Source organism: Sphaeramia orbicularis, chromosome 21 (assembly GCF_902148855.1).
Source record: "Sphaeramia orbicularis chromosome 21, fSphaOr1.1, whole genome shotgun sequence".
Taxonomy (NCBI): Eukaryota; Metazoa; Chordata; class Actinopteri; order Kurtiformes; family Apogonidae; genus Sphaeramia; species Sphaeramia orbicularis.
The window spans coordinates 41053096-41072897 of NC_043977.1; the positions used below are offsets into that span (position 1 = coordinate 41053096).

General features: G+C 35.9%; 1 protein-coding gene across 4 annotated transcripts; it reads right to left on the reverse strand.

The window, feature by feature from the left end:
• Nucleotides 1–3405: 3405 nt before the first annotated feature.
• Nucleotides 3406–17002, reverse strand: hao2 (hydroxyacid oxidase 2 (long chain)). 4 transcript variants are annotated; one of them, XM_030124009.1, is made up of 9 exons: nucleotides 16926–17002; nucleotides 15097–15152; nucleotides 10928–11080; nucleotides 8146–8297; nucleotides 6706–6989; nucleotides 5380–5601; nucleotides 4591–4749; nucleotides 4025–4094; nucleotides 3406–3872 (listed from the first exon to the last, which is right to left on the reverse strand). In XM_030124009.1, the coding sequence occupies exons 2-9, from the start codon at nucleotides 15111–15113 to the stop codon at nucleotides 3817–3819; spliced, it is 1113 nt and encodes a 370-aa protein (XP_029979869.1). In that variant the 5' UTR covers nucleotides 15114–15152; nucleotides 16926–17002; the 3' UTR covers nucleotides 3406–3816. The 4 variants fall into 4 exon arrangements, with proteins under 4 accessions (XP_029979869.1, XP_029979870.1, XP_029979872.1 ...); XM_030124010.1 differs by lacking the exon at nucleotides 16926–17002 and adding an exon at nucleotides 16504–16613; XM_030124012.1 differs by lacking the exons at nucleotides 15097–15152; nucleotides 16926–17002 and adding an exon at nucleotides 13853–13985.
• Between the last annotated feature and the right edge of the window lie 2800 nt (nucleotides 17003–19802).

Sequence of the window (19802 nt, forward strand, 5' to 3'; positions counted from 1 at the left end):
ACAGGGATCATTTGTGGAAACGGTGACATGGCTGCCGAGCATCAGTATGATGGGATCTGTAACAACCATGTCACATCCGTCCACTGCCACATTTTGTGTTTTTGTGTCAGCTGTTATTGTTTTGGATCCACAATACTAACATTTATGAATAAGAGGATAAATAGCAATAGTAAGTCTATAAGTTTATTACTAATAAAGTACTGGTACTGACCAGATCATCATGGGTAATGTCACGTCCGTCCACCAGCAAAAGTTTTCACATACACGTGCTATTCAAAATCCAATATTTCTGAAAATATAGCTTCCACTGTCAAATAATATCAGTAGTCTGTGCACAAATGTATTAGCATTATTTCAACACAATTCTATGCATTTCTTACTTTTTTTTTTTTGACAAAAATGGCCACTCATTTGACCCCCTAAGTAAATTTTAGCCGTCATGTAGATGTTCATAAAAGCTCAGATTAAAGTTGACGATTATTTTATGAGAAACAGAGAAAACTGAAGAAAAAGTGACTTTATCAGCAAAGATACCAATAACTGAATGTAAAAACAAGTGTCTCCATCCACTGTCATTTGTCAAACTCCATGGGTTTTACTGGTGAATCAATGTTATAGAAGATGGTGGTATTTCCATATTCACTACCGTACCTCTGAATGTCCAAACGGGTCATATCTGATGATATTTCAGTGTTTATTGATAGTTTTAGTGGTTCAGAAGTTATTAAACATTTTAGATCAGTAGATGATTTTGGTTGCTAGTAACTGTTTGGGTTTGTGAGGGTTAAGGTAGCTGCTGTTTCACTATCTGGTGTGATCACATTATATTATTGATTCACTGATGTTTTTCATGAGTCTGTTCTTAAAGTAAAAGGTGAGTGTAATGGATACAGTCATTGATGATCATCATCAAAATCACCACACATAGTAGTCAATGACATTTACTGTAGGAGTTCATTTCTTTTACTAATTTATAGATGTTTTTGTAAATTTTGTCTATATACACAACCATGTACATTCATTTATATGGTTGGTTTCAGTTTGTTCTGGTTAAAAAAACATATAACATATACAATTGTATACAGCAGAGACATTTTAAAGATTTTGTGATACTGGTGAATATTTATGTTCTAAATCAGGGGTGTCAAACTCATTTTAGTTCAGGGGCCACATTCAGCCCAATCTGATCTCCAGTGGCCCGGACCAGTAAAATAATAACAGTGAAAAAAGTAAAATTATATTAGCAGGTTTACATCTACAAAGTTTCCTTAAAAATCTGAACAACATAAACAACTTGAATCGTCTTAAGAAAAACAAGTGCAATTTTAACAATATTATGCCTTGGTTTATCAGTTTATCATTTACACATGTGCATTACAATCGCACAAAACATTTAGTAACAGGCAGAATATTGGTAAAATTACATTTACTTTTCTTAAGACATTTCCGTTTGTTCATATTTGTTCAGGTTATTCACAATTTTTGTAAAAACAAAGGGAGAATTTGGGGTTGTCATTATTTATAGGTTATTATGATAATATTTTACTGGTCTGACCCACTTGAAATCTAATTGGACTGTATGTGTCTGTATGTGGAACCTGAATTAAAATGATATTGACAAAACTGATTGTTAATATCTTCAGTGCAATTTTTGCATTTCACAGATTCATCCCAAGGGCCGGATTGGACCCTTTGGCGGGCCGGATTTGGCCCCCGGGCTGCATGTTTGATACCTGTGTTCTAAATAGTAAATAAATCAGAGAGATGACCTCTGAATGTGAGTCTCCTTACAGGTCATTTATTTCTCTTGTTAAAACATTCTCATTAAACATGAATTGTGTAATATTTAGTGGCAGGTAGCAGTAAAGTAGCAGATACGCTGAATCTTATATCATTGTTCCCTACTGTGAAAGGCCTTTTTTAAAGCCAGTGTTTGGTTTGTCTGTTTTGCATTATATAGTTAAGGTGATGTTAACTCTGGCCTGCACTTGAACATGGTATGTGATGGTAATGCACCACAATGACATCTGGTACAAAATGTAAAAAAGGAGAAAAAGAGGAAGTCTAATCTGAGCTGCAGCTGAAACTTGTGGTACAACATGGTAGTGGAGGCCTCTGTAGGTATAAACAGTACACTAAGCAGAGGTGTCAAACATGCAGCCCGGGGGCCAAATCCGGCCCACCAAAGGGTCCAGTCTGGCCCGTACGATGAATTTGTGAAATGCAAAAATGACGCTGAAGATATTAGTCATTTTAGTTGAGGTTCCACATACAGACCAATTTAATCTCAAGCAGGTCGGATTAGTAAAATACTGTCATAATAACCAAAATACTCACAACTCCAAGTTTTTCTCTTTGTAAAAGTAAACATTTTCATGTCATTTTACTATATTTACACTAAAACAAACTATCAATTCAGAAAAACGCGAATAACCTGAACAAATATGAACATTTTGAAATGTCTGAAGTGCAAGTTTACCAATATTCTGCCTGTTATTAAATGTTTTGTGTATTTGTTGATCCACTGTAATCTGTAAGTTGTAATGTACATGTGTAAATGATAAACTGAGACATAATATTGTTAAAATTGCACTTAGTTTTCTTAGGAAATTTCAGTCTGTTTATGTTATTCACATTGTTTTAAAGGATAGTTGGTAGATGTAAACATTTTCATCGCATAATTTTACTTTTTTTGCTCTAAAATATAGAGGAAAGTTTGGAGTTGACATTATTTATATATTATTACGTTATTATTTCACTGGTCCGGCCCACTTCAGATCAAATTTGGCTTAATGTGACCCCTGAACTAAAATGAGTTTGACACCCCTGCACTAAAGGGTAGAAACAAACAGTGGTTCTCATCATTTTATGGTGATTATTCTTTGAGAAAAAACTCAGAGAAAAGTTCCGTAGACCTAGGTAAGGATGAGACATTGCTTTGAGGTTAAGAAAAGGCAGACAGAGCGTGGGAGGTTTTTTTTTTCTTTTCATCCATGTGATTATTCTGCAATTAGATCCACTTAAATGTTACACAGTGGACCTTTTTAGAGCAGCACAATTCTTTTTTTTCTCTTTTATAGTAAATTACCTACTTAGAACCTAACAATTTGCAGCATTTTTTCTCTTCTTGTAACATTTATTGCCCTTTTTGTCTAAGTGTGCACACATCTGGTGCCTTTTTAAGGTTATTGTATGTGAACTGGCATTAAAGCTCTAGATGTAACTTCAACTTCACTAGTAGAAAGTTAAGTAATGAAGAAAAAGAAAAAAAACAAAAACAAGAAATATGTTACTCATGTTTTAGCTTCACATACACAGTTAATAATAATAATAATAATAATAATAATAATAATAATAATAATAATAATAATGATAGTAAAAATAAATCCAGAGGAGATCAATAGGTCTTCATCACCTCAGCAGGCTTTTATTCAACCACGAACTGACGTGTATTGTACTTATTACAATCAACCCCCCAGAAAGCCAGACTTTTACAAAGTACCTCCACCCCCTCCAAACCAAATGCAAAAATACATTTGTTATTCACTGACCAAATTTGCCACCAAACTCACTTTCACCACCCTCACCTTTCTTACACTCGTACACTCTTTCATGAACACGTCTTGGATGTCAGACATCGTTATAAAGGCATTCCAAATTAAATAAGTTCAGAATATGAATTGCATGTTTTTTGCTTCCGTTTCATGATAAAGAAGCAAATGTCTTCAGTTTCTTTTTCGTGATGTGGTCTTTGACAATTTGCCTGGTCCAGTAGTGAGTCCTGTTTTTTCATTAGTGCTGCCCTCTGCTGGTGTCTTAGAGTTTAGAGAACTGAATGAGGTTCCTGTTGATTTCAGCCACATTCCTGCAACCTGGATAAGGTAAATATATATATATATATAAAAAATGTATTTGTTGAGGTCCACACAAAGTATTGCTGTACTTATTTGGGCACAGACACATTATTGAGTCACCTTGAGATCATTATCTGTTTTTAAATGAGACTTCAACTTCTCTGACTTACCCGATAAAGCCATGGACAAACGAAACTCGTCATTTAAGATTTGTAGCACTTCCCTCACTCCTTCTTCACCCTGAAAGACAGCAAAACTAGTATGAAACACCAATCACAACCTGTTAAAATGTACAATTGCTTACAAACAGTCTTCATATAGATTTTAGTTTCAATAAAAATGTCTGCTCTTGCTCATATTTTACCCAATATACTATTGGTATGACATGATATTCTGTTATTTCTATTGGCTTATTGAGGACGATATAAAGATAAGATATGTATTTTTCAGATATATATTTACGTTTCTGTAAAATTCAGTCTGCAAATAAATGAGAATTATTGCTTCAGTGGAAATTTTAATGATTCCGGAAACACCTCTGCAAATTGCAAACACTACAGACTTCACACCACATAAACCTTACACCAGAACCCAAACTCAGACAGTGTCAAGGACTTCCAGGACTAAACTGTAGCCGCCAAGGACAGTAGAGGTGGTACATGATGTTACAGACAAAAAACTGTTTTCACCAGCTTGCTGAGTGTAAAAAAAAAACTTCACATAGTACTATTTGTACCTTGTATGCAAGACCCCACACTGCTGGTCGGCCAATGAACACACACTTGGCTCCCAGCGCCAGCGCTTTCAGCACATCACTTCCTGTCCTTATTCCTCCATCCACGTAGACCTCGATCCTGCCCTGGACTGTGTCCACGATCTCTGACAGCGCATCAATCTGTGAGCACCAAGGATGCACAAGACTATTTATGTAACAGTGCACAGGCTGATAAGTGTAGATGTGTTTGTAATTTACTTTTTACAAGTAAAAGTGACTATCCCAACATGTGAACTTCATAACAGATTCAGTTTAGGCACGACTTTTGTTTCAATGACTCCTACATAAAATAACGCTAGTTATTTTGCTTCTGCAGAGGTGTAAGAAGTATTCAGATACTTTAGTCAGTAGAAATACTGCAGTGTAAAAGCACTTCATTACAAGAAAAAGTCCTGAATTGAAAATGTTATGCAAGTAAAAAAATAAAGAAGTTGTTGATGGTAAAATGTAGCAAAGGTAAAACATTTAACGTTTTAATCACTACCATACACATGTAAGAGTATTTGTACATAACTGGGTAGTTTAGTATAATGTTACATCCTGTCTTAATAACATCATGTGTCTATTATCTAAAAAATAACTACAGGTGTTAAATAAATGTACTGGAGTGCAACATTTGCTTCTGAAATATATCCTCATGTAGCATAAGTAGAAAGAAGTACATTGCTTGACTTAATGTACTTGGCAATATTCAACCACTAGTTACTGAACATGACATAAATTAGCACTAAAATGGCAAAATGTGGTTACCGAGGCCGGGCCTCCGTCCAGCTGCCTACCCCCGTGGTTTGATACAATGATGCCCTGGACGCCGTGCTCTACAGCCAGCTCAGCGTCCTCTTTAGTCAGGATACCCTTGATGATAATAGGCAGGCGGGTGATGGACTGCAGCCAGTACACGTCCTTCCAACTGATGGAGGGATCCAAGGTGTTGGCTGGGATCCCATACTCCTCTGGGCCTCCAGTCTCCTGCTTTTCGTGTAAATGAATCAAGTGTAGCTGCTGTTAATGTCTGTTGTGGTAATGTGTCTGTACCACCAATACTTTGAATAATTCTGCTTATGGTTCAACTGACCCTATTGTCTACAATGACAAAAGTGGATAAATGGATAGTTCTTGCACGTCTTCTACTAAGGAGTATTTCTAACTTGTCTTGACATGTAATAAGCCTCTGATTTTAGTGTCTGACTTGCTACAGAACTACAACAAAAAAATTAAGTGTGCACCTTCAAAGATTTCAATAAACATGAACTGAGGTACAATTACTACTAGCTAATTATGTGACTGTAGCACTGCCATCTTGGCCAGGTCTCCTTTAAAAAAGAGACCCCCTTCTTAATGGGACCAACCTGGTTAACCCATAAAGACCCAGTGCTACTTATCTGGAAGTTCCAAAATATTTTTTTTCCTCTATATTTGCCTTTTCTCAAGTTATTTATCACCATTTATTATGATATTATCCTCTGTATTTTGCAGTTTTTCAGTGAAAATCAGGTATTTTCCTATATTTAATGTACTGATCATCTAGATGTTCATAAAAGCTTAGAATAAAAGGTGAAGGTTATTATATCAGAAACAGAGAAAACTGAAGAAAAAGTGAATTTTTCAGTGAAGACATCAGTAATCGAACATAAACCAAGTGTCTCCATCCACTGTCATTTATCAAACTCCATAAATTTGACTGGTGAATCAATGTTATAGAAGATGATGGTGTTTCCATGTTCATTATGGAGCCTCTGAACGTCCAAATGGGTCATATATGAGGACCATGAAAAGAAGACAAACTGCATTTTACACCAATTATTTGCATGCATTGATAGGATTAGTATTTCAGCAGGTATTACATATTTTAGATCAGTACATGCTTTTGGTCACTGGTGGCTGTTTGGGTCTTTATGGGTTAAATAAAGGTTCAATAAAAATACATTAAAAAAAACTACTACTACAAAAACATACAACTTTGTGCGCATTTGCAAAAAATTATTCTAAAATAATACCTGTTACCTGTGTCACACGTCATGTTGCTTATATAAAGCCCCTCCGCCAACTAAAGAAAGAAAAAAGAAATTCCATTACCTGGAACACTCCATCAAAGTTCTTGACTTTGAGGTGTGGTGGCAGCTTGAACTGATTGCGGATGTCGTCGCGACGTTTTCCCGTATAGGGCACATCGACTGTGAGGACCAGGGCCTTGTAGCCGAGAGCCTCGACACGGTGCACAATCTGCTCTGACAGCTTACGGTCCCGGTACACATACAACTGGAACCAGCGGTATCCGTTTGGTGCTGCTGCTACAATCTCCTCCACTGAGCAGGTGGAGTAAGTGCTGGTGATGTAGCAGGTGTTGAGAGCCTCGGTGGCTGTGTGTGAGTCAGAGGTTACATTTTATTACTGTCACTTTAAGTTAAATAGGGGTAAAACCTTCAGGGTCATTTCAATGTCAACAAACCTCAGTTTTACCAGTTTACAGTTTCTAAATTTTTATACACATACAGTGAATATTAGCACTTCCCCATGAAAAGGTTTGAAGGACTTATGTCCACCGACATAACAAGCGGGACCAAATAACTTCTAGATGTGACAGAACCAAAACCCACAAAGAGATATCATTTGGTTACAAGAAACTAGAAGTGATATCAATTTCTGAAAACGAAATATTCTCGGATTTCATTGAAAACTGTTTTCATAAATACATGTGACAAATGATCATTTGGGTTTAACAGATGTTCAGAACAAATTTCAGTTGCATTCAATGAAAAATAAATAATTGTTGACATGTGAAAACACACACAGTAGTGATGATATTTGGGTCAGAGGGCCACTGCAGAAAGTATTAAGATTCTGAAATGTCCCACAAACTAAACTTTTCACATGAATTGTTGAAGGAAATAGGTGGATGTGTGAAAAGTTGAGTTATGTTTGAGCTGAAATTAAATGACCTGATGTGTAATGTGTAACCACCCTTTACACTCTCTGCACTAACATGATGAAATTAGTCAAAACCAGTACATGATTTCAAGCTGCTAATGGCCTCCACAATTCCAAAAATCTGTTGAAAAATATCTTATACACAGGTTGCAGAAAACTGAATGTTACAAGTTTTATTGTCTTGATGGATTAAGTCAAAGATAAACCCTCCTTCCTACATGGTGTTTTCATCTTCAAGACTATGCCAATGTTAGTGCTGCCATCTAGTGTCACAACCTCCACTTTGAAATAAAAAAATAAAGCCTTTTCTCAATTTCAAAGATTTAAAGAACTGAATTTCTAATATATGATCTTGTTTGAGAAAAAAATTATTCTTCTTGATGAGATTATATAAGTCCAATGAACTGAAAGTTTACATTATTTTTTCAACTCAAGAAAAACCCATTATCCTTCAGATGAAGGAATGCATGACAGTCTTCATGATCCACATGATGTCATTCTGATCGAAGAGGGGATGCTCCTTCTCAATAATACATCACCTCTCACTGACCCACAAACACCAGCAGACACAGACAAGACAGTCTTTACCCCGGGCTGTAGCCACCTCTCCTTCATGCCAGGCCAGGCAGTGAAAAGCAGTCGGTGCAATTCCAACTGGGAAGCTGATTTCTGTCCCCTGGACTGTGGTCCGAGTGTCACTCACTGATACATCCCTGAGGATCCGTGGCCTTAGCCTGATTCTGAATAAGAAAAGGACAAGAATATCCGATGATTTTATCAAATGAGATGAAAGGTTTGAGGTGCTGATGGAGATGAACGTATTACGGGTTATAAAGAAAAGTCTCCACTGCTACAAAAACACTTTCTGTCATTTAAACAGTGATGGAGGAAATATTCAGATGCTATTTAAGTACCAATAGTGATACTACACTGTGAAGATACTCTATTACAGATGCAGTGCACTGACGCCTGTAATTAAGTAAAGTATTACAAAACCACTAACAACAAAATGCACTTTTTAACAGTCGTAAATTATCAATGTGCAATGAAATGTTTTCTGTTGGTATTTTTCTACGATACTTTTGGATTTATTTTACTGATGTATTCAAGTATATAATGAATTTGCTACAGATGTGCAAGGTTGAGCTTGGTTGGTTAGTCTAATCTACACAAATGCATTATATTCTATAAATTAATTTTAATTAGCTTGAAAAAGCAGTACTATTTTTTAGTTTTGTGACTATGAGACTGACTGAGGAGCAATGAAGCAGAAATCTGTGTATTGTGGCTGTTAATGATCCATCTTACACACATATGTCTGTGCCAGGCTTAACCAGGGCAAATCTTCCACATACACTAATGCCCATAAAGTTGGAATAATTTTGTTTTCACACACATTCATATTTTTATTCTAGGAATAGAAATTATACACATCAGTATCATCTTTGACCAGGTAAAATGATTACATACTGAGTCCCAGTAACACTTTATCTATCAAGAATAAATCACATTTGTCACACTCATTTCATGGGAAGACATACAAATGTTATTCCAACTCTATGGGCAACAATGTAATGACAGATGAGGATTAAGGAGAACTCAACCTATGGAGAAACATTTAATCCTTAAATTCATATCACACTGATTTAAGATCATATAGAATGGAGGCAACATTGTTGTGCAGTGGATAGCATTGTCGCCTCACAGCTAGAAGGTTCAATTCCAGCACATGTTCTCCCCATGTTTGTGTGAGAGATGAATGAATATTCTAGTATAGTTTAAACACAACACCACTATGCTCAATTACTGCACTTATACATTTAAGAATTAATGGCTGCCAAATGGAACAATTCTTTTGAGAAGAACCATCTAAGCTGATACTCAGAGACTGCAAACAGTATGTCTTAAAGGCATGTTCTACATTTACAGATACATGACAAGGCATGTATCTGTAAAGATAGATATTTTCCCAAAAATTTAAATACAATCTTTCCAAAGCACAACCTTCATCCCTACAGGGGAAAATCTCTAACTTGACCCTAGACCCATCAGTAAGTAAGCCCTTGGTAACAGGCCTGTTGTAGCACAAACATAAATGTACAACAGCATCACAGAGAGGAAAAACAGTCCATCAGTCTTAAAAAAGAGATTAGGAAAGCTGAGAGGAATGTATGAGGAGACACATGAGGGAAAGTTTTGGGTAGGTAAAAAAAAAAGTCATGGCTCTGAGTCTCTGATCCATCAGTAATACATCTTTGGAAACAGTTCCTCGGTCACAACAGGGAGCGCAAGGAACACTGCAGGATCAGCAGTGATGTATTAGAACAAGCAAATTAATAGATGGAAATGACAGCGGTGGAATGTAGATACTCTCAGTATTCAGTTTTATACATTACATGTCAGGGGATAATATTCTACTTTTTACTCCACTTGTCTGACAGCTTCAGTTACTTTTCACTGACTAGTTTTTCCATCTCCTTTCAGTCCAGTGAAAACCATGTATCTCCAAATGTGGTGATTTTGAAGGTTTGTGATAAACTGAAGGATGTAGTGTTTCCTTTATGGGATGAGTTATCTTTCTCCTCTTTCTTCAGATAAATAAACTCTTTGAAAAAACCCTCTCAGATTTGCTAGAAAATGTTTGTCACAAAGCTGAAAACAGGCCTATTGAGCTCATGTAACTGACTTTTTATAGATATGTGGTTCTTAAAGGACAGCAACACCAGAAAAAGTGTGAGTATTAGATTAATTAACTTCACAGAATGGTAGCAACTATACCTACAATTATACACAAGCACCAGATGGAATGTATTTTAGTGTTTGTAGTGAAATACTAGTAAAGGACAGTAAAGGAAAACAGAGATTAAATAAGGCACAAATATAACACAAGTAATCAAATACCACACTGATAGTGTTACTGGTGTACAGTAGTGTACATTGTGTATACAGGTGTGTATCTGTACATCTTGGTTTCTATCTAAGCCATAATTTAGACAATTTCCTGTAAGATTCTAAGCTGTATCTATTATTATGCTTGGTTATAGATTAAACTAGCTAATAGTATATAAAGTATTTACAGAAAAACACATGAGAGCAGCAAAAATATAAATCCAAAAACAGCATATATGATATCATTGTGAAATACTGAGGGAACCACTTATGACTCAGTGAACACTGTTACTGTGATATTAGTATTTCTACATTAGCAAAGAATCTGAGGACTTCTTACAACACTTATAAACTGTACCTGTCACTCACCAAGTGCACTTCTGCTTGAAGACACTTATGATGGTATATTACCGGATAGAGTGTACTTAAATGTCAAAGTAAGTGAAAGTAATGTAATAAGTAATTCACTTTCCCACTGTACCTTTTGTAAGCCAGTAGATTATCATCCCTGGTGCAGCATTCATCAGCTCCAGCCGCATAATAATCCCAGGTGGCCTTTGACAGATGCTCCTTAGCATACTGCTCAAAATCTGTCAGGCATACCATAGCCATCTCTGCACAACGACCTCCCTCTCTGTGTAGAAAAAAGCTCATTAGTCATTTGTTTGTCACTGTCTCATATTGGAATTTACAGTAAAAGTGGAATTTCAACATCAATGTATGCTTCCATCGGAATAGTCACAAGATCAAGAATTTCTTATTATTCAGTAATTTAGTATTTAAAAATCCTAACTAATAATTATATACAGCATTCGAAACATCTCAACTCAATACTAAGGCTGGCACAGTAATATAACTGAAGTTGATGATTATTTGTCATAGAAATAAATGTCATTAAGTCCTTTCATTTTATGACACTAGCATGCAAAGCCTAGCAATCATTTATGTATCATACAGTGAAGAAAAAGAGACACTCAAATCTGACACATAAGTAAAATCATCCAGTTTTTTTTAACAGAAAAAATGCGATGATGTAACTACTAGACCCTGCTTTGTCTTCTAATAATCAGACTCTTCTGGTGTCGTCTGGAAACCTGATTTGTTGTTTTTCATGTGAGAAAAAAAAATATGCAGGCACTAACAGTGAACACACACTTCAAGTCCAGAAGAACTACTGAACATTACACAACAAAAAGCTTCAAAACTTACCATGACTGACTGATTTGTAACAAAAAAAAAACAACAACAAAAAAACAATACAAATCCCTCACACACACAAGTGCGTGAAGTCGTAACATCAACTCTAACTGACCTTGACCCTGTGCCCCAAATGCAGTCACTTTGAAAACAACTCACCAGCAGAGAATCTGCCCTTTGGCATCTGAGCTACCAAAAGAAACGCTCAGGTTTTTTAAATTAATATGCTGCTCCTAACAGGGATATTTCCTCATGCCTTACAGTTTTGGTTTTGTGTCAGTCAGAATCAAACATTTATAGAGCCACGATGAAAACCACTGACACTGTATGTGACCTGGGGCTGACCCCTACTCTTATTGTGTTTACACAAGCTGAAATGTGCTGATGGTGACTCCAACTATAGTGAGCACAAGGGGTGTCTGACACAGTATACTGTGGTCCAGATGCAGTGGTCCATATAGGTACATATTTACATACTATGTACACAAAGACGTACAAGCTAAACGTACATGTACGTTGTACACAAATTCAGGTTACAGTTCACAATAAACTCATGGGAAAAAAAAAGCAGGTTCTCACTGAGGACCAAATCAACATGACAGTGTCTTATTCAGACTCATGAAACTACTGAGTTAAACAATAATGATATCCTTTTGATGTCTATGACATGCAATCGCATAGAACTATTCTGCAAGGGGTAATACTGCATTACCTTTTACTTCAAAATACATTCGCCCATTAGCAACAAATTTACTCTGAAAAACTAACAGATTGATTAATTTGTGTTAATTTTTACCAACAAGCTGTGTCAGTCTAACTTGATTCAGAGGGTGGATTCTCTAACGATGGCTTTCAAATCATAGTATATGGTATAAGTAACACTGAACATGAAGATTTGTACTTTTTGTGACTACCTGAGACACTAGAGCTTCAGGTAGGAGGATGGAAATCATGTTAAATGTCTAGGGACCAGTAGTGTAATGCAAGAATTTATTATTATTATTATTATTATTATTATTATTATTTTAACATCTATTTGTACCACTCTCATACCTACAATTGAACCTTAGACATTATACCATTAGTCCAGATTGATTCTTTCTGAAGATAATTAAAGATAGCCATGATCACCTTCATCTTTGATATCTAATCATCTATCTAATCATCTTAGATATCAAATTTAAATGTAACATATCTAAAAAAAAAAAAATCCTTAAACAGTATGAGTATTTTAAAGGACACATTTCAGATATTCCTCTTAAATGAAATTTACATTTCAGATAGCAACAATGACATTATTGTACATATGACTTCCCTTTTGCCATTAAAATGTATTAGTATTTCAATAATCTTTTTGTCACAGCACAATATGTGACGTCAGCCTGAAAACACACAAGTGTAAGTGGTATCATTAAAGCGGCTGCGTCCTGTTTAGGTGTATCAGTTTCAGGCTTGTAATGTTGCATGATGGTTCACTGCAAGGCCTTCTGGGTAAACTAAATGGTACTCAGCCATCGTCGTCATTATCAGTAACACATGTGCTGCTTCTTTTTACAAATCCAACATCTGATGTGTAAAAGGTCTTACTTTACATATCTACAATAGGAATTAAGTTCTTACGAAGAAATAATTCTCATCTCAGATGTCTGTAGCATAATGCTTGCATGAGTATGGTAATTGTAGTTAACAAAATTGTATTTTTACTCGTCATACTTTAATGTGGATACACGAATTATCTTAAACGCATGTAACTTTAAAGGTATCGAAGGCCAGTAATAATTAAATAGTAAAATAGATCAATGAGAAAACAAAATGCTGTTTGGCCAAAGAAGGGAGGTCATTGTAGATACATCAACAGAACTGGATTATATAAATGCTACACACATTACCCAACCTAGCTACAGGACTACCTAGCTTTGCATATTATTTATGAAACAAGAAGTTGTCTCAGTGTGACCTTGCAAGTCGTGGACATTTGCCCCATAAAGTGTAAATTTACAAATATATGTGTGGTGTGTGAAGAAATGTATACAAAAAACTACAAAAGCTAGCTTACTTGTACCGTGAATGGCGTTTATTCAATTTATACGCATTGTAATCAAGCTAGGCATATCGGATTTAGCATTAGCCGGAAAACAACATTAGTTAGCTAGTTTTTCTGTTTTGTTTTTTCCTAACCTGAGGATGGTAGGGAAGTCGAGCTGAGTACCTGTCAGGTGAGCTCCAGTCAGTGAAACACAACAGGTAAGAATGTCTCCAATGCGCCTTGAAACCCTGGTACAGATCTGTGTACTTCTGAGTACTTGTACTGTATGTGTTGGCCCCAGCAGCAGTGTGTACTTTGGACAAACAGGGTGGAAAAGGACAACCTATTTGGAGAGCAATGTGAGGCAAAGGCTTAGTGTTTGTGAATAGGATTTTAATCTCTCTCTAATCGACTTTCCTTGAAAAAACCCAAAAAGCCAAAAATAAAAAACCAAAACTAAACAAATCCAGTTTTATTAAAGTAACTAAACTGAACATCAAAAAAAAAAAACAACTTATCACATATTCTATGTGATGCCATTTCACACCATTTCATTAAATATGAAAACAAATTCTTTCTTGTTCTTAAAAAACATTTAATTAACAAACAAAATACAACAAACAACAAAACAGTGGATGAGTATCCAGAGGATAATGTAAAATATGACAAAGGGTCGTTCAACAAAGTTCACATTTAGCAATAAGCAACATTATTAATCCACAGCAAGTCAAAGATTGACCAAATGGTCAAAAGGTGTACAGCCTTCGTTGGGGCTCAGGGAGGACAGACCCAGCACTGAGGACACTGATCTGGACCCTTTGGTCAATCTTTGACTTGCTGTGGATTAATAATGTTGCTTGTTGCTAAATGTGAACTTTGTTGAACTACCTTTTGTCATGTTTTACATTATCCTCATTACTCATCCACTGTTTTGTTGTTTGTTGTATTTTGTTTGTTAATTAAATGTTTTTTAAGAACAAGAAAGAATTTGTTTTCATATTTAATGAAATGGAATCACATAGAATATGTGATAAATTTCTTTTGATGTTCAGTATATTTCACTATAAATCATCATGAGGTGAAGTTGTAAATCAAAGGTTACAGGTGTCTTAGAGAACAATGTTTGATTTTAATGTCGATGAAAATAATCTATTTTAATGTCTGTTTTTACAAAGCCATGTAGAAGTCCATTTGAGATTTTGATATGCAATTATAAAACTTATAAACACAATTAAAAGACATTGTACTTTAAAACTATACCATGTAAATAAGTCCAGATTTTTATGTAATATAAAATGAAAAAATAAGCCTGTATATTGTATATTTTGGTCGTAAAAGTAGATCACTGTATCCTATTGTGTTAAGAGATTTAAAACCTAAAGAAATAGTAACAGTTTTTTTACTTTTTCCTTCTTTTTTTTACTCACCTGTAACAAATGCTCATTCTCTCTCAGCAACACTTCTCTCCTGGCAGAGTCATAACCTGTGAACAGACCAAACTGTTCAACAAATACATGTGGTGCAGATTTACCAGGCTACTATTAACTACACTGATAATTCTGTGTACTTATCTATGTATCTTTGTGATTGTGGTGATGCTAATCAATGGCCATCAAGAGTGAGAGATTCAGTACAATATTTGTGCAATACTTTAATTTATGCACAAAAACAAAATAATAATAATAATAATAATAATAATGGTAATGTTTATAACTATACTTAAGTGCAGATAGTGCACGTCCTGCAGTCTGTGCTTTCAGCTGTGAACACTTGAGGGCAGCGCAATACTGAATGAAAGTCCATTCATTCAACATCTGTAAAGCAACTAAACACAAACAGGCTGTCATTTATTGCGTGTTTTGTCAGTGGTGCTCTCCACACAGGCTGTGTCACTATAGAGTAACATGCATGACCTCTGATGTCACACGTGCTGGTGTTGTAAACACAGTGCAATGTATAATACGACCTTTCTTTCAGATGTCTGTCACCTTATTAGATTGGAGGGGTGTTCAAAAGTCCAGATATATTTGTTTTTTTCAGTGGGGGTGTTTGGAATGAATTAAAAATAGCACCAGGAAAAAATTTCTGAGTTTTTATCAAATTATGTGTAACATACAAATAGTACTGTGAGTATAGAATATGTTTATACTGTATATTTACATATTAACATAATCAATGGGATCCTTATTAATGACACAAATAGCATACATTTTTTTCCCTGACGAACAGTCTAGATATTAGACAAAAACAACCAAAAAGGAGGAAAACTCAAACTGAGACCATAATGACACCATCAGTCTCTATTTCAGGTCCAGTCCTGATTTTTGTACTTTTAATATTACCTTGTAGATAACAGGAAAACATTCTTATAACTTTAATTTACATATGGTACTGAAATTAATGCAAACACTTGAAGATAGTAAAACAAAGATTATCAAGATTTTTAGAATTATTTACAAATCTACATCTGACGTAGGATTTTGTTTGTCGTGACAGCTTTTAAAATCAACTTTTAATATATTCTTTTTTGTTTGAAATGCTAAATGATCTGGTACAAAGCCTCTTAAAGTGTGCAATGTAGCTTAACACACACAAACCTAAACAAGATGGAACCAAACAACAACAAAGACAACAATAACAACAGAAACAACTTAAATCTATGCGTATCAGGTGAGTTTTAATATAGCGGATGCTCCTTTTACCTCAACCCAATCCATCCTTTCCAACTTTTATCAAAAATATGTAATTTGACTCAACCTTTTTTGTAAAATATAATACAAGTATCTCATATTTTACCATTGGCTGACACTCTTAGGCTCTAATAATTTTCTTACCTGGACTTTGTATGTGTTTTTACTCCATTTTCAGCGTGGTTTAATGTGCGTACTGAATGTGAGCCTCTGTCCTGTGTAGACTGTGAATATTTAGAGTCAGTCAATGGCTGCTGAGTGCACATTGTCCAGGTGAATTTCTAGAATACCTGGTGTGTGGTATTTAGTGGCCAAAGCTACACATGATATCCATTTTGTCACTTTCTGTGTGATGTTTTGGTTTATAACATCACTCGGACCTGTTGTTATGTCAGTGGGAGTGCCCTTAAACACATCCTGACAATTTTGTGCTACCTGGATTTCTCTTGTGAAGAACCACAGTCTGTGTATATACAGGAAAACAAACCAAATGATAAATAAAAATCAGAATCCATTAAAAGTGCAAGTGGATACAAAACCAAAAGTGGATGGAATCAGCGTCTTACCTTAACCTGAGCTGTTTGGCCGGCCTGCGGTACGTGATGGTTCCGCTCTCATGTGACAGGGTCGTGTCAGAGGGCACCCCAGCCCCCCCACCCACTCCTTCCCCCACCTCCCCCTGACCTCCCGCATCCCCCCGCCCCTCTCAGTGTGATGCTCCGCCCACTGTGGCTCAACACCAGCTAAGCCTCTCTGTCAGCACTCTGGGCCCTGGCCTCTCTTTGTGCTGAAATCACACCCAAACCTGCAGGTCAATCGTTTATTAAAGGATACAAACACCTCCTGCTTTCCTTCTGCCTTTCCTTCCTTCTACCGTCTCTCCTTTTTACTTCCTTCCCTCCTCCCTTCATTGTTCCTCTAATCTCCTCAGCTTCTTCCACACCTTGTTCATTGTTACCTTCATTTGTTTTTCTATCACTTACTCACCCAAATTTTCCTCTGGAATTTATTTCGCCTATATTTCTTCACAAATATCACTCTCATTGCCCTCACAATCTTTCCTTTTTTCATCCTCTTTCTACTTTTGTTTTGGCACTTAATTCTGGGGGTTTATGAACACATCTAGGTTGTACAATTTTGATAGTAACTATTGCATTTAATAATGAAAAAAAAAAATAAAAAAATCAATGGTTAGTCTTATCTCAATGGAATTTATGGTAAGCTTCTTTATTTAATTTTTTCCAGGATTTACTTTGTTTGCATATGCATGAAAAACACAATGTTAGTGTTTTTTTTTTTTTTTTTTTAACATATTCATATTTTTATGGTATTTTAGCTTTATAATATTATTGTAGAGAGTATACTAAAATCTTTTGCATTTTCTGTATTTTAATTTAATGTTTTAAAAGCCAGCATACTTTCCAACATTATTAAAAATGTAAAAAATGTAAAAAACTAAACTTAACTAAATTATAAAATGTGAAACAACAGGAATGTTTTCATTTTGTTATATCTCATGTTTTTTACATCACTGTTCTCAAGAATTACATAAAACACAAAATATGCAGTTATGTCCCAAAAATAGGCAGGGAAAGATACCAAAAATATGTACAGAGGACAACAGAAAGGAACATGGAAAATTAAAATGGCAGGGATAAAATAAAATAAAATAAAACAAAACAAAGGACAGGACAGGACCATATACTAATAGAGTGATGATTGCTTGTATCATTTTATTTTTATTTGTTTTGGATTTTTTTGTTTTCTTGAGGTGATGGAAACACGATTTCCCCCTGTAGATAAATAACATTTATCTGTTTCTCAAAAACTATAAAATTAAAAGTAATTACAGCTGTCAGACAAATGTAGTGGATTAAAAAGTACAGCATTTCACTTTGAGATGTAGTGGAGTAGACGTGCAGAGTTGCATTATTACTTGTAAATACTCAAATACAAGTACCTCTAGTGTGTAGTTAATTACAGTAATGTAGAAAAATCCTTATTTACAATCTATCAACACTAACTATGAGGCCATACATTTACATTATGCAAGATTATATGTCGCTCACCCTTTTACAGAGCTTTAGAATAATAGACATGATCTGATAAATAGGAGACAAAGGCTTGAAAAAACAAAGGAGCAAAAGCTGGGAGGCTCTTCCTGGAAATGTCAAACCTTTCAGGGGTCTTTGACAGGTGTTTTGAAGGTCTTTGCATATAAAACACAGATGTCCCAACCTTTGATATCATGAGCTTGTTATGTTAGGGTCCCCGTTCGTAAGTGATGGATCGATGGCAGGATGTGAGAGAAAATGGTATGAATGCCACAGTGTTTCAGCTCACCGCGAATGAAACAAAACGCCCAGAGAAGTTGTTCAAGCATTTTAAAACAGCGGTGGAGTGGAGTGAAGTTAAATTAGATTCTCTTGCTCTTATTCCATTATGGTCCTCGAATTGGATTTACTTTTTGTAAATGTAATATCTTCGGTAACAAAACCTGGCTTCTCCAGAGATGTCTGTCTTGGTGCATGTGTGTTTGAATTTGGGAGTTTTATTTTGGCTTTAACACAAAGGCTGTGAAGGTGAAGCCAAGGGCTACATGTGACGAGCTGGACCTCCATGGGGAGGTGTGGGTGTTACCTGCACCGAGAGGAGGTGCAAATTGTGTTAATCCACAGCTGGCCTCGATGTTTAATACCACGGAGTCGGATTTGGCTCCGGGGCCGCCGTATTGAGGTACTGGACGTTCAGCTGAGTGGAAAACCTCTTCCACATGCTGGTTGAGGCTCTGCCCCGAGGCGGCGGCCCAGCACGCCGCAGCACATGTGTGTTGAATTGTCAAGGTGTTATCATGCCCTGGCGAGGCTCTGAGCTCCTCCGCCTCTGTCTCTCCCAGGTTTATTATCAGACTAAATACAGCCCCATCCACAGACACGGGTCCTTGATTCGACACAGCAACCAGCGCTGACTGTTCATCGTCTTTTTCACACACAGTGAAAAAGAAAGACACACAGTATTTATAGAATGAATGAAACAAATGGCTAAATATCATTACCTACTGGCTCTGATTCAGCTGTTTCCAGCTTTCCCACACGAGGAGGGCAAAGCAGCAATAAAATGGCATAATGAAATGATTGAACAAAGTGTATGGCACAAAATAAAAGCAAGTTAACCACTAGGCCCATAAAATGGCCAAGACCCAAGTCAGGGGAGCTGGATGTAGAGCATATAAAACTGATGCAACAGAAACAGACAAGTATTGTCAAGATGAGAGACAGACATGATGTAATAAAAGATAATTACAAGAGAAGAAAACCTGTTTCTCAATTAATTAAGACATGAAAATATATTCAAATCTTGTCTGCTTTAACAATAGTTTAAGAAATATTCATATACCTCTGTGAAAGATTTTTAATTTAGTTACGGTGAAGTTCGAATCCTGT

What these genes read in the sequence shown, in the direction of transcription:
- hao2 (XM_030124009.1), bottom strand. An exon ending in TGTGGGGTCTTGCATACAAG is followed by an intron (nt 4,095 to 4,590) that starts GTACAAATAGTA and finishes GCTGTCTTTCAG; the next exon opens with GGTGAAGAAGGAGTGAGGGA. An exon ending in TTTGTCCATGGCTTTATCGG is followed by an intron (nt 3,873 to 4,024) that starts GTAAGTCAGAGA and finishes TACCTTATCCAG; the next exon opens with GTTGCAGGAATGTGGCTGAA.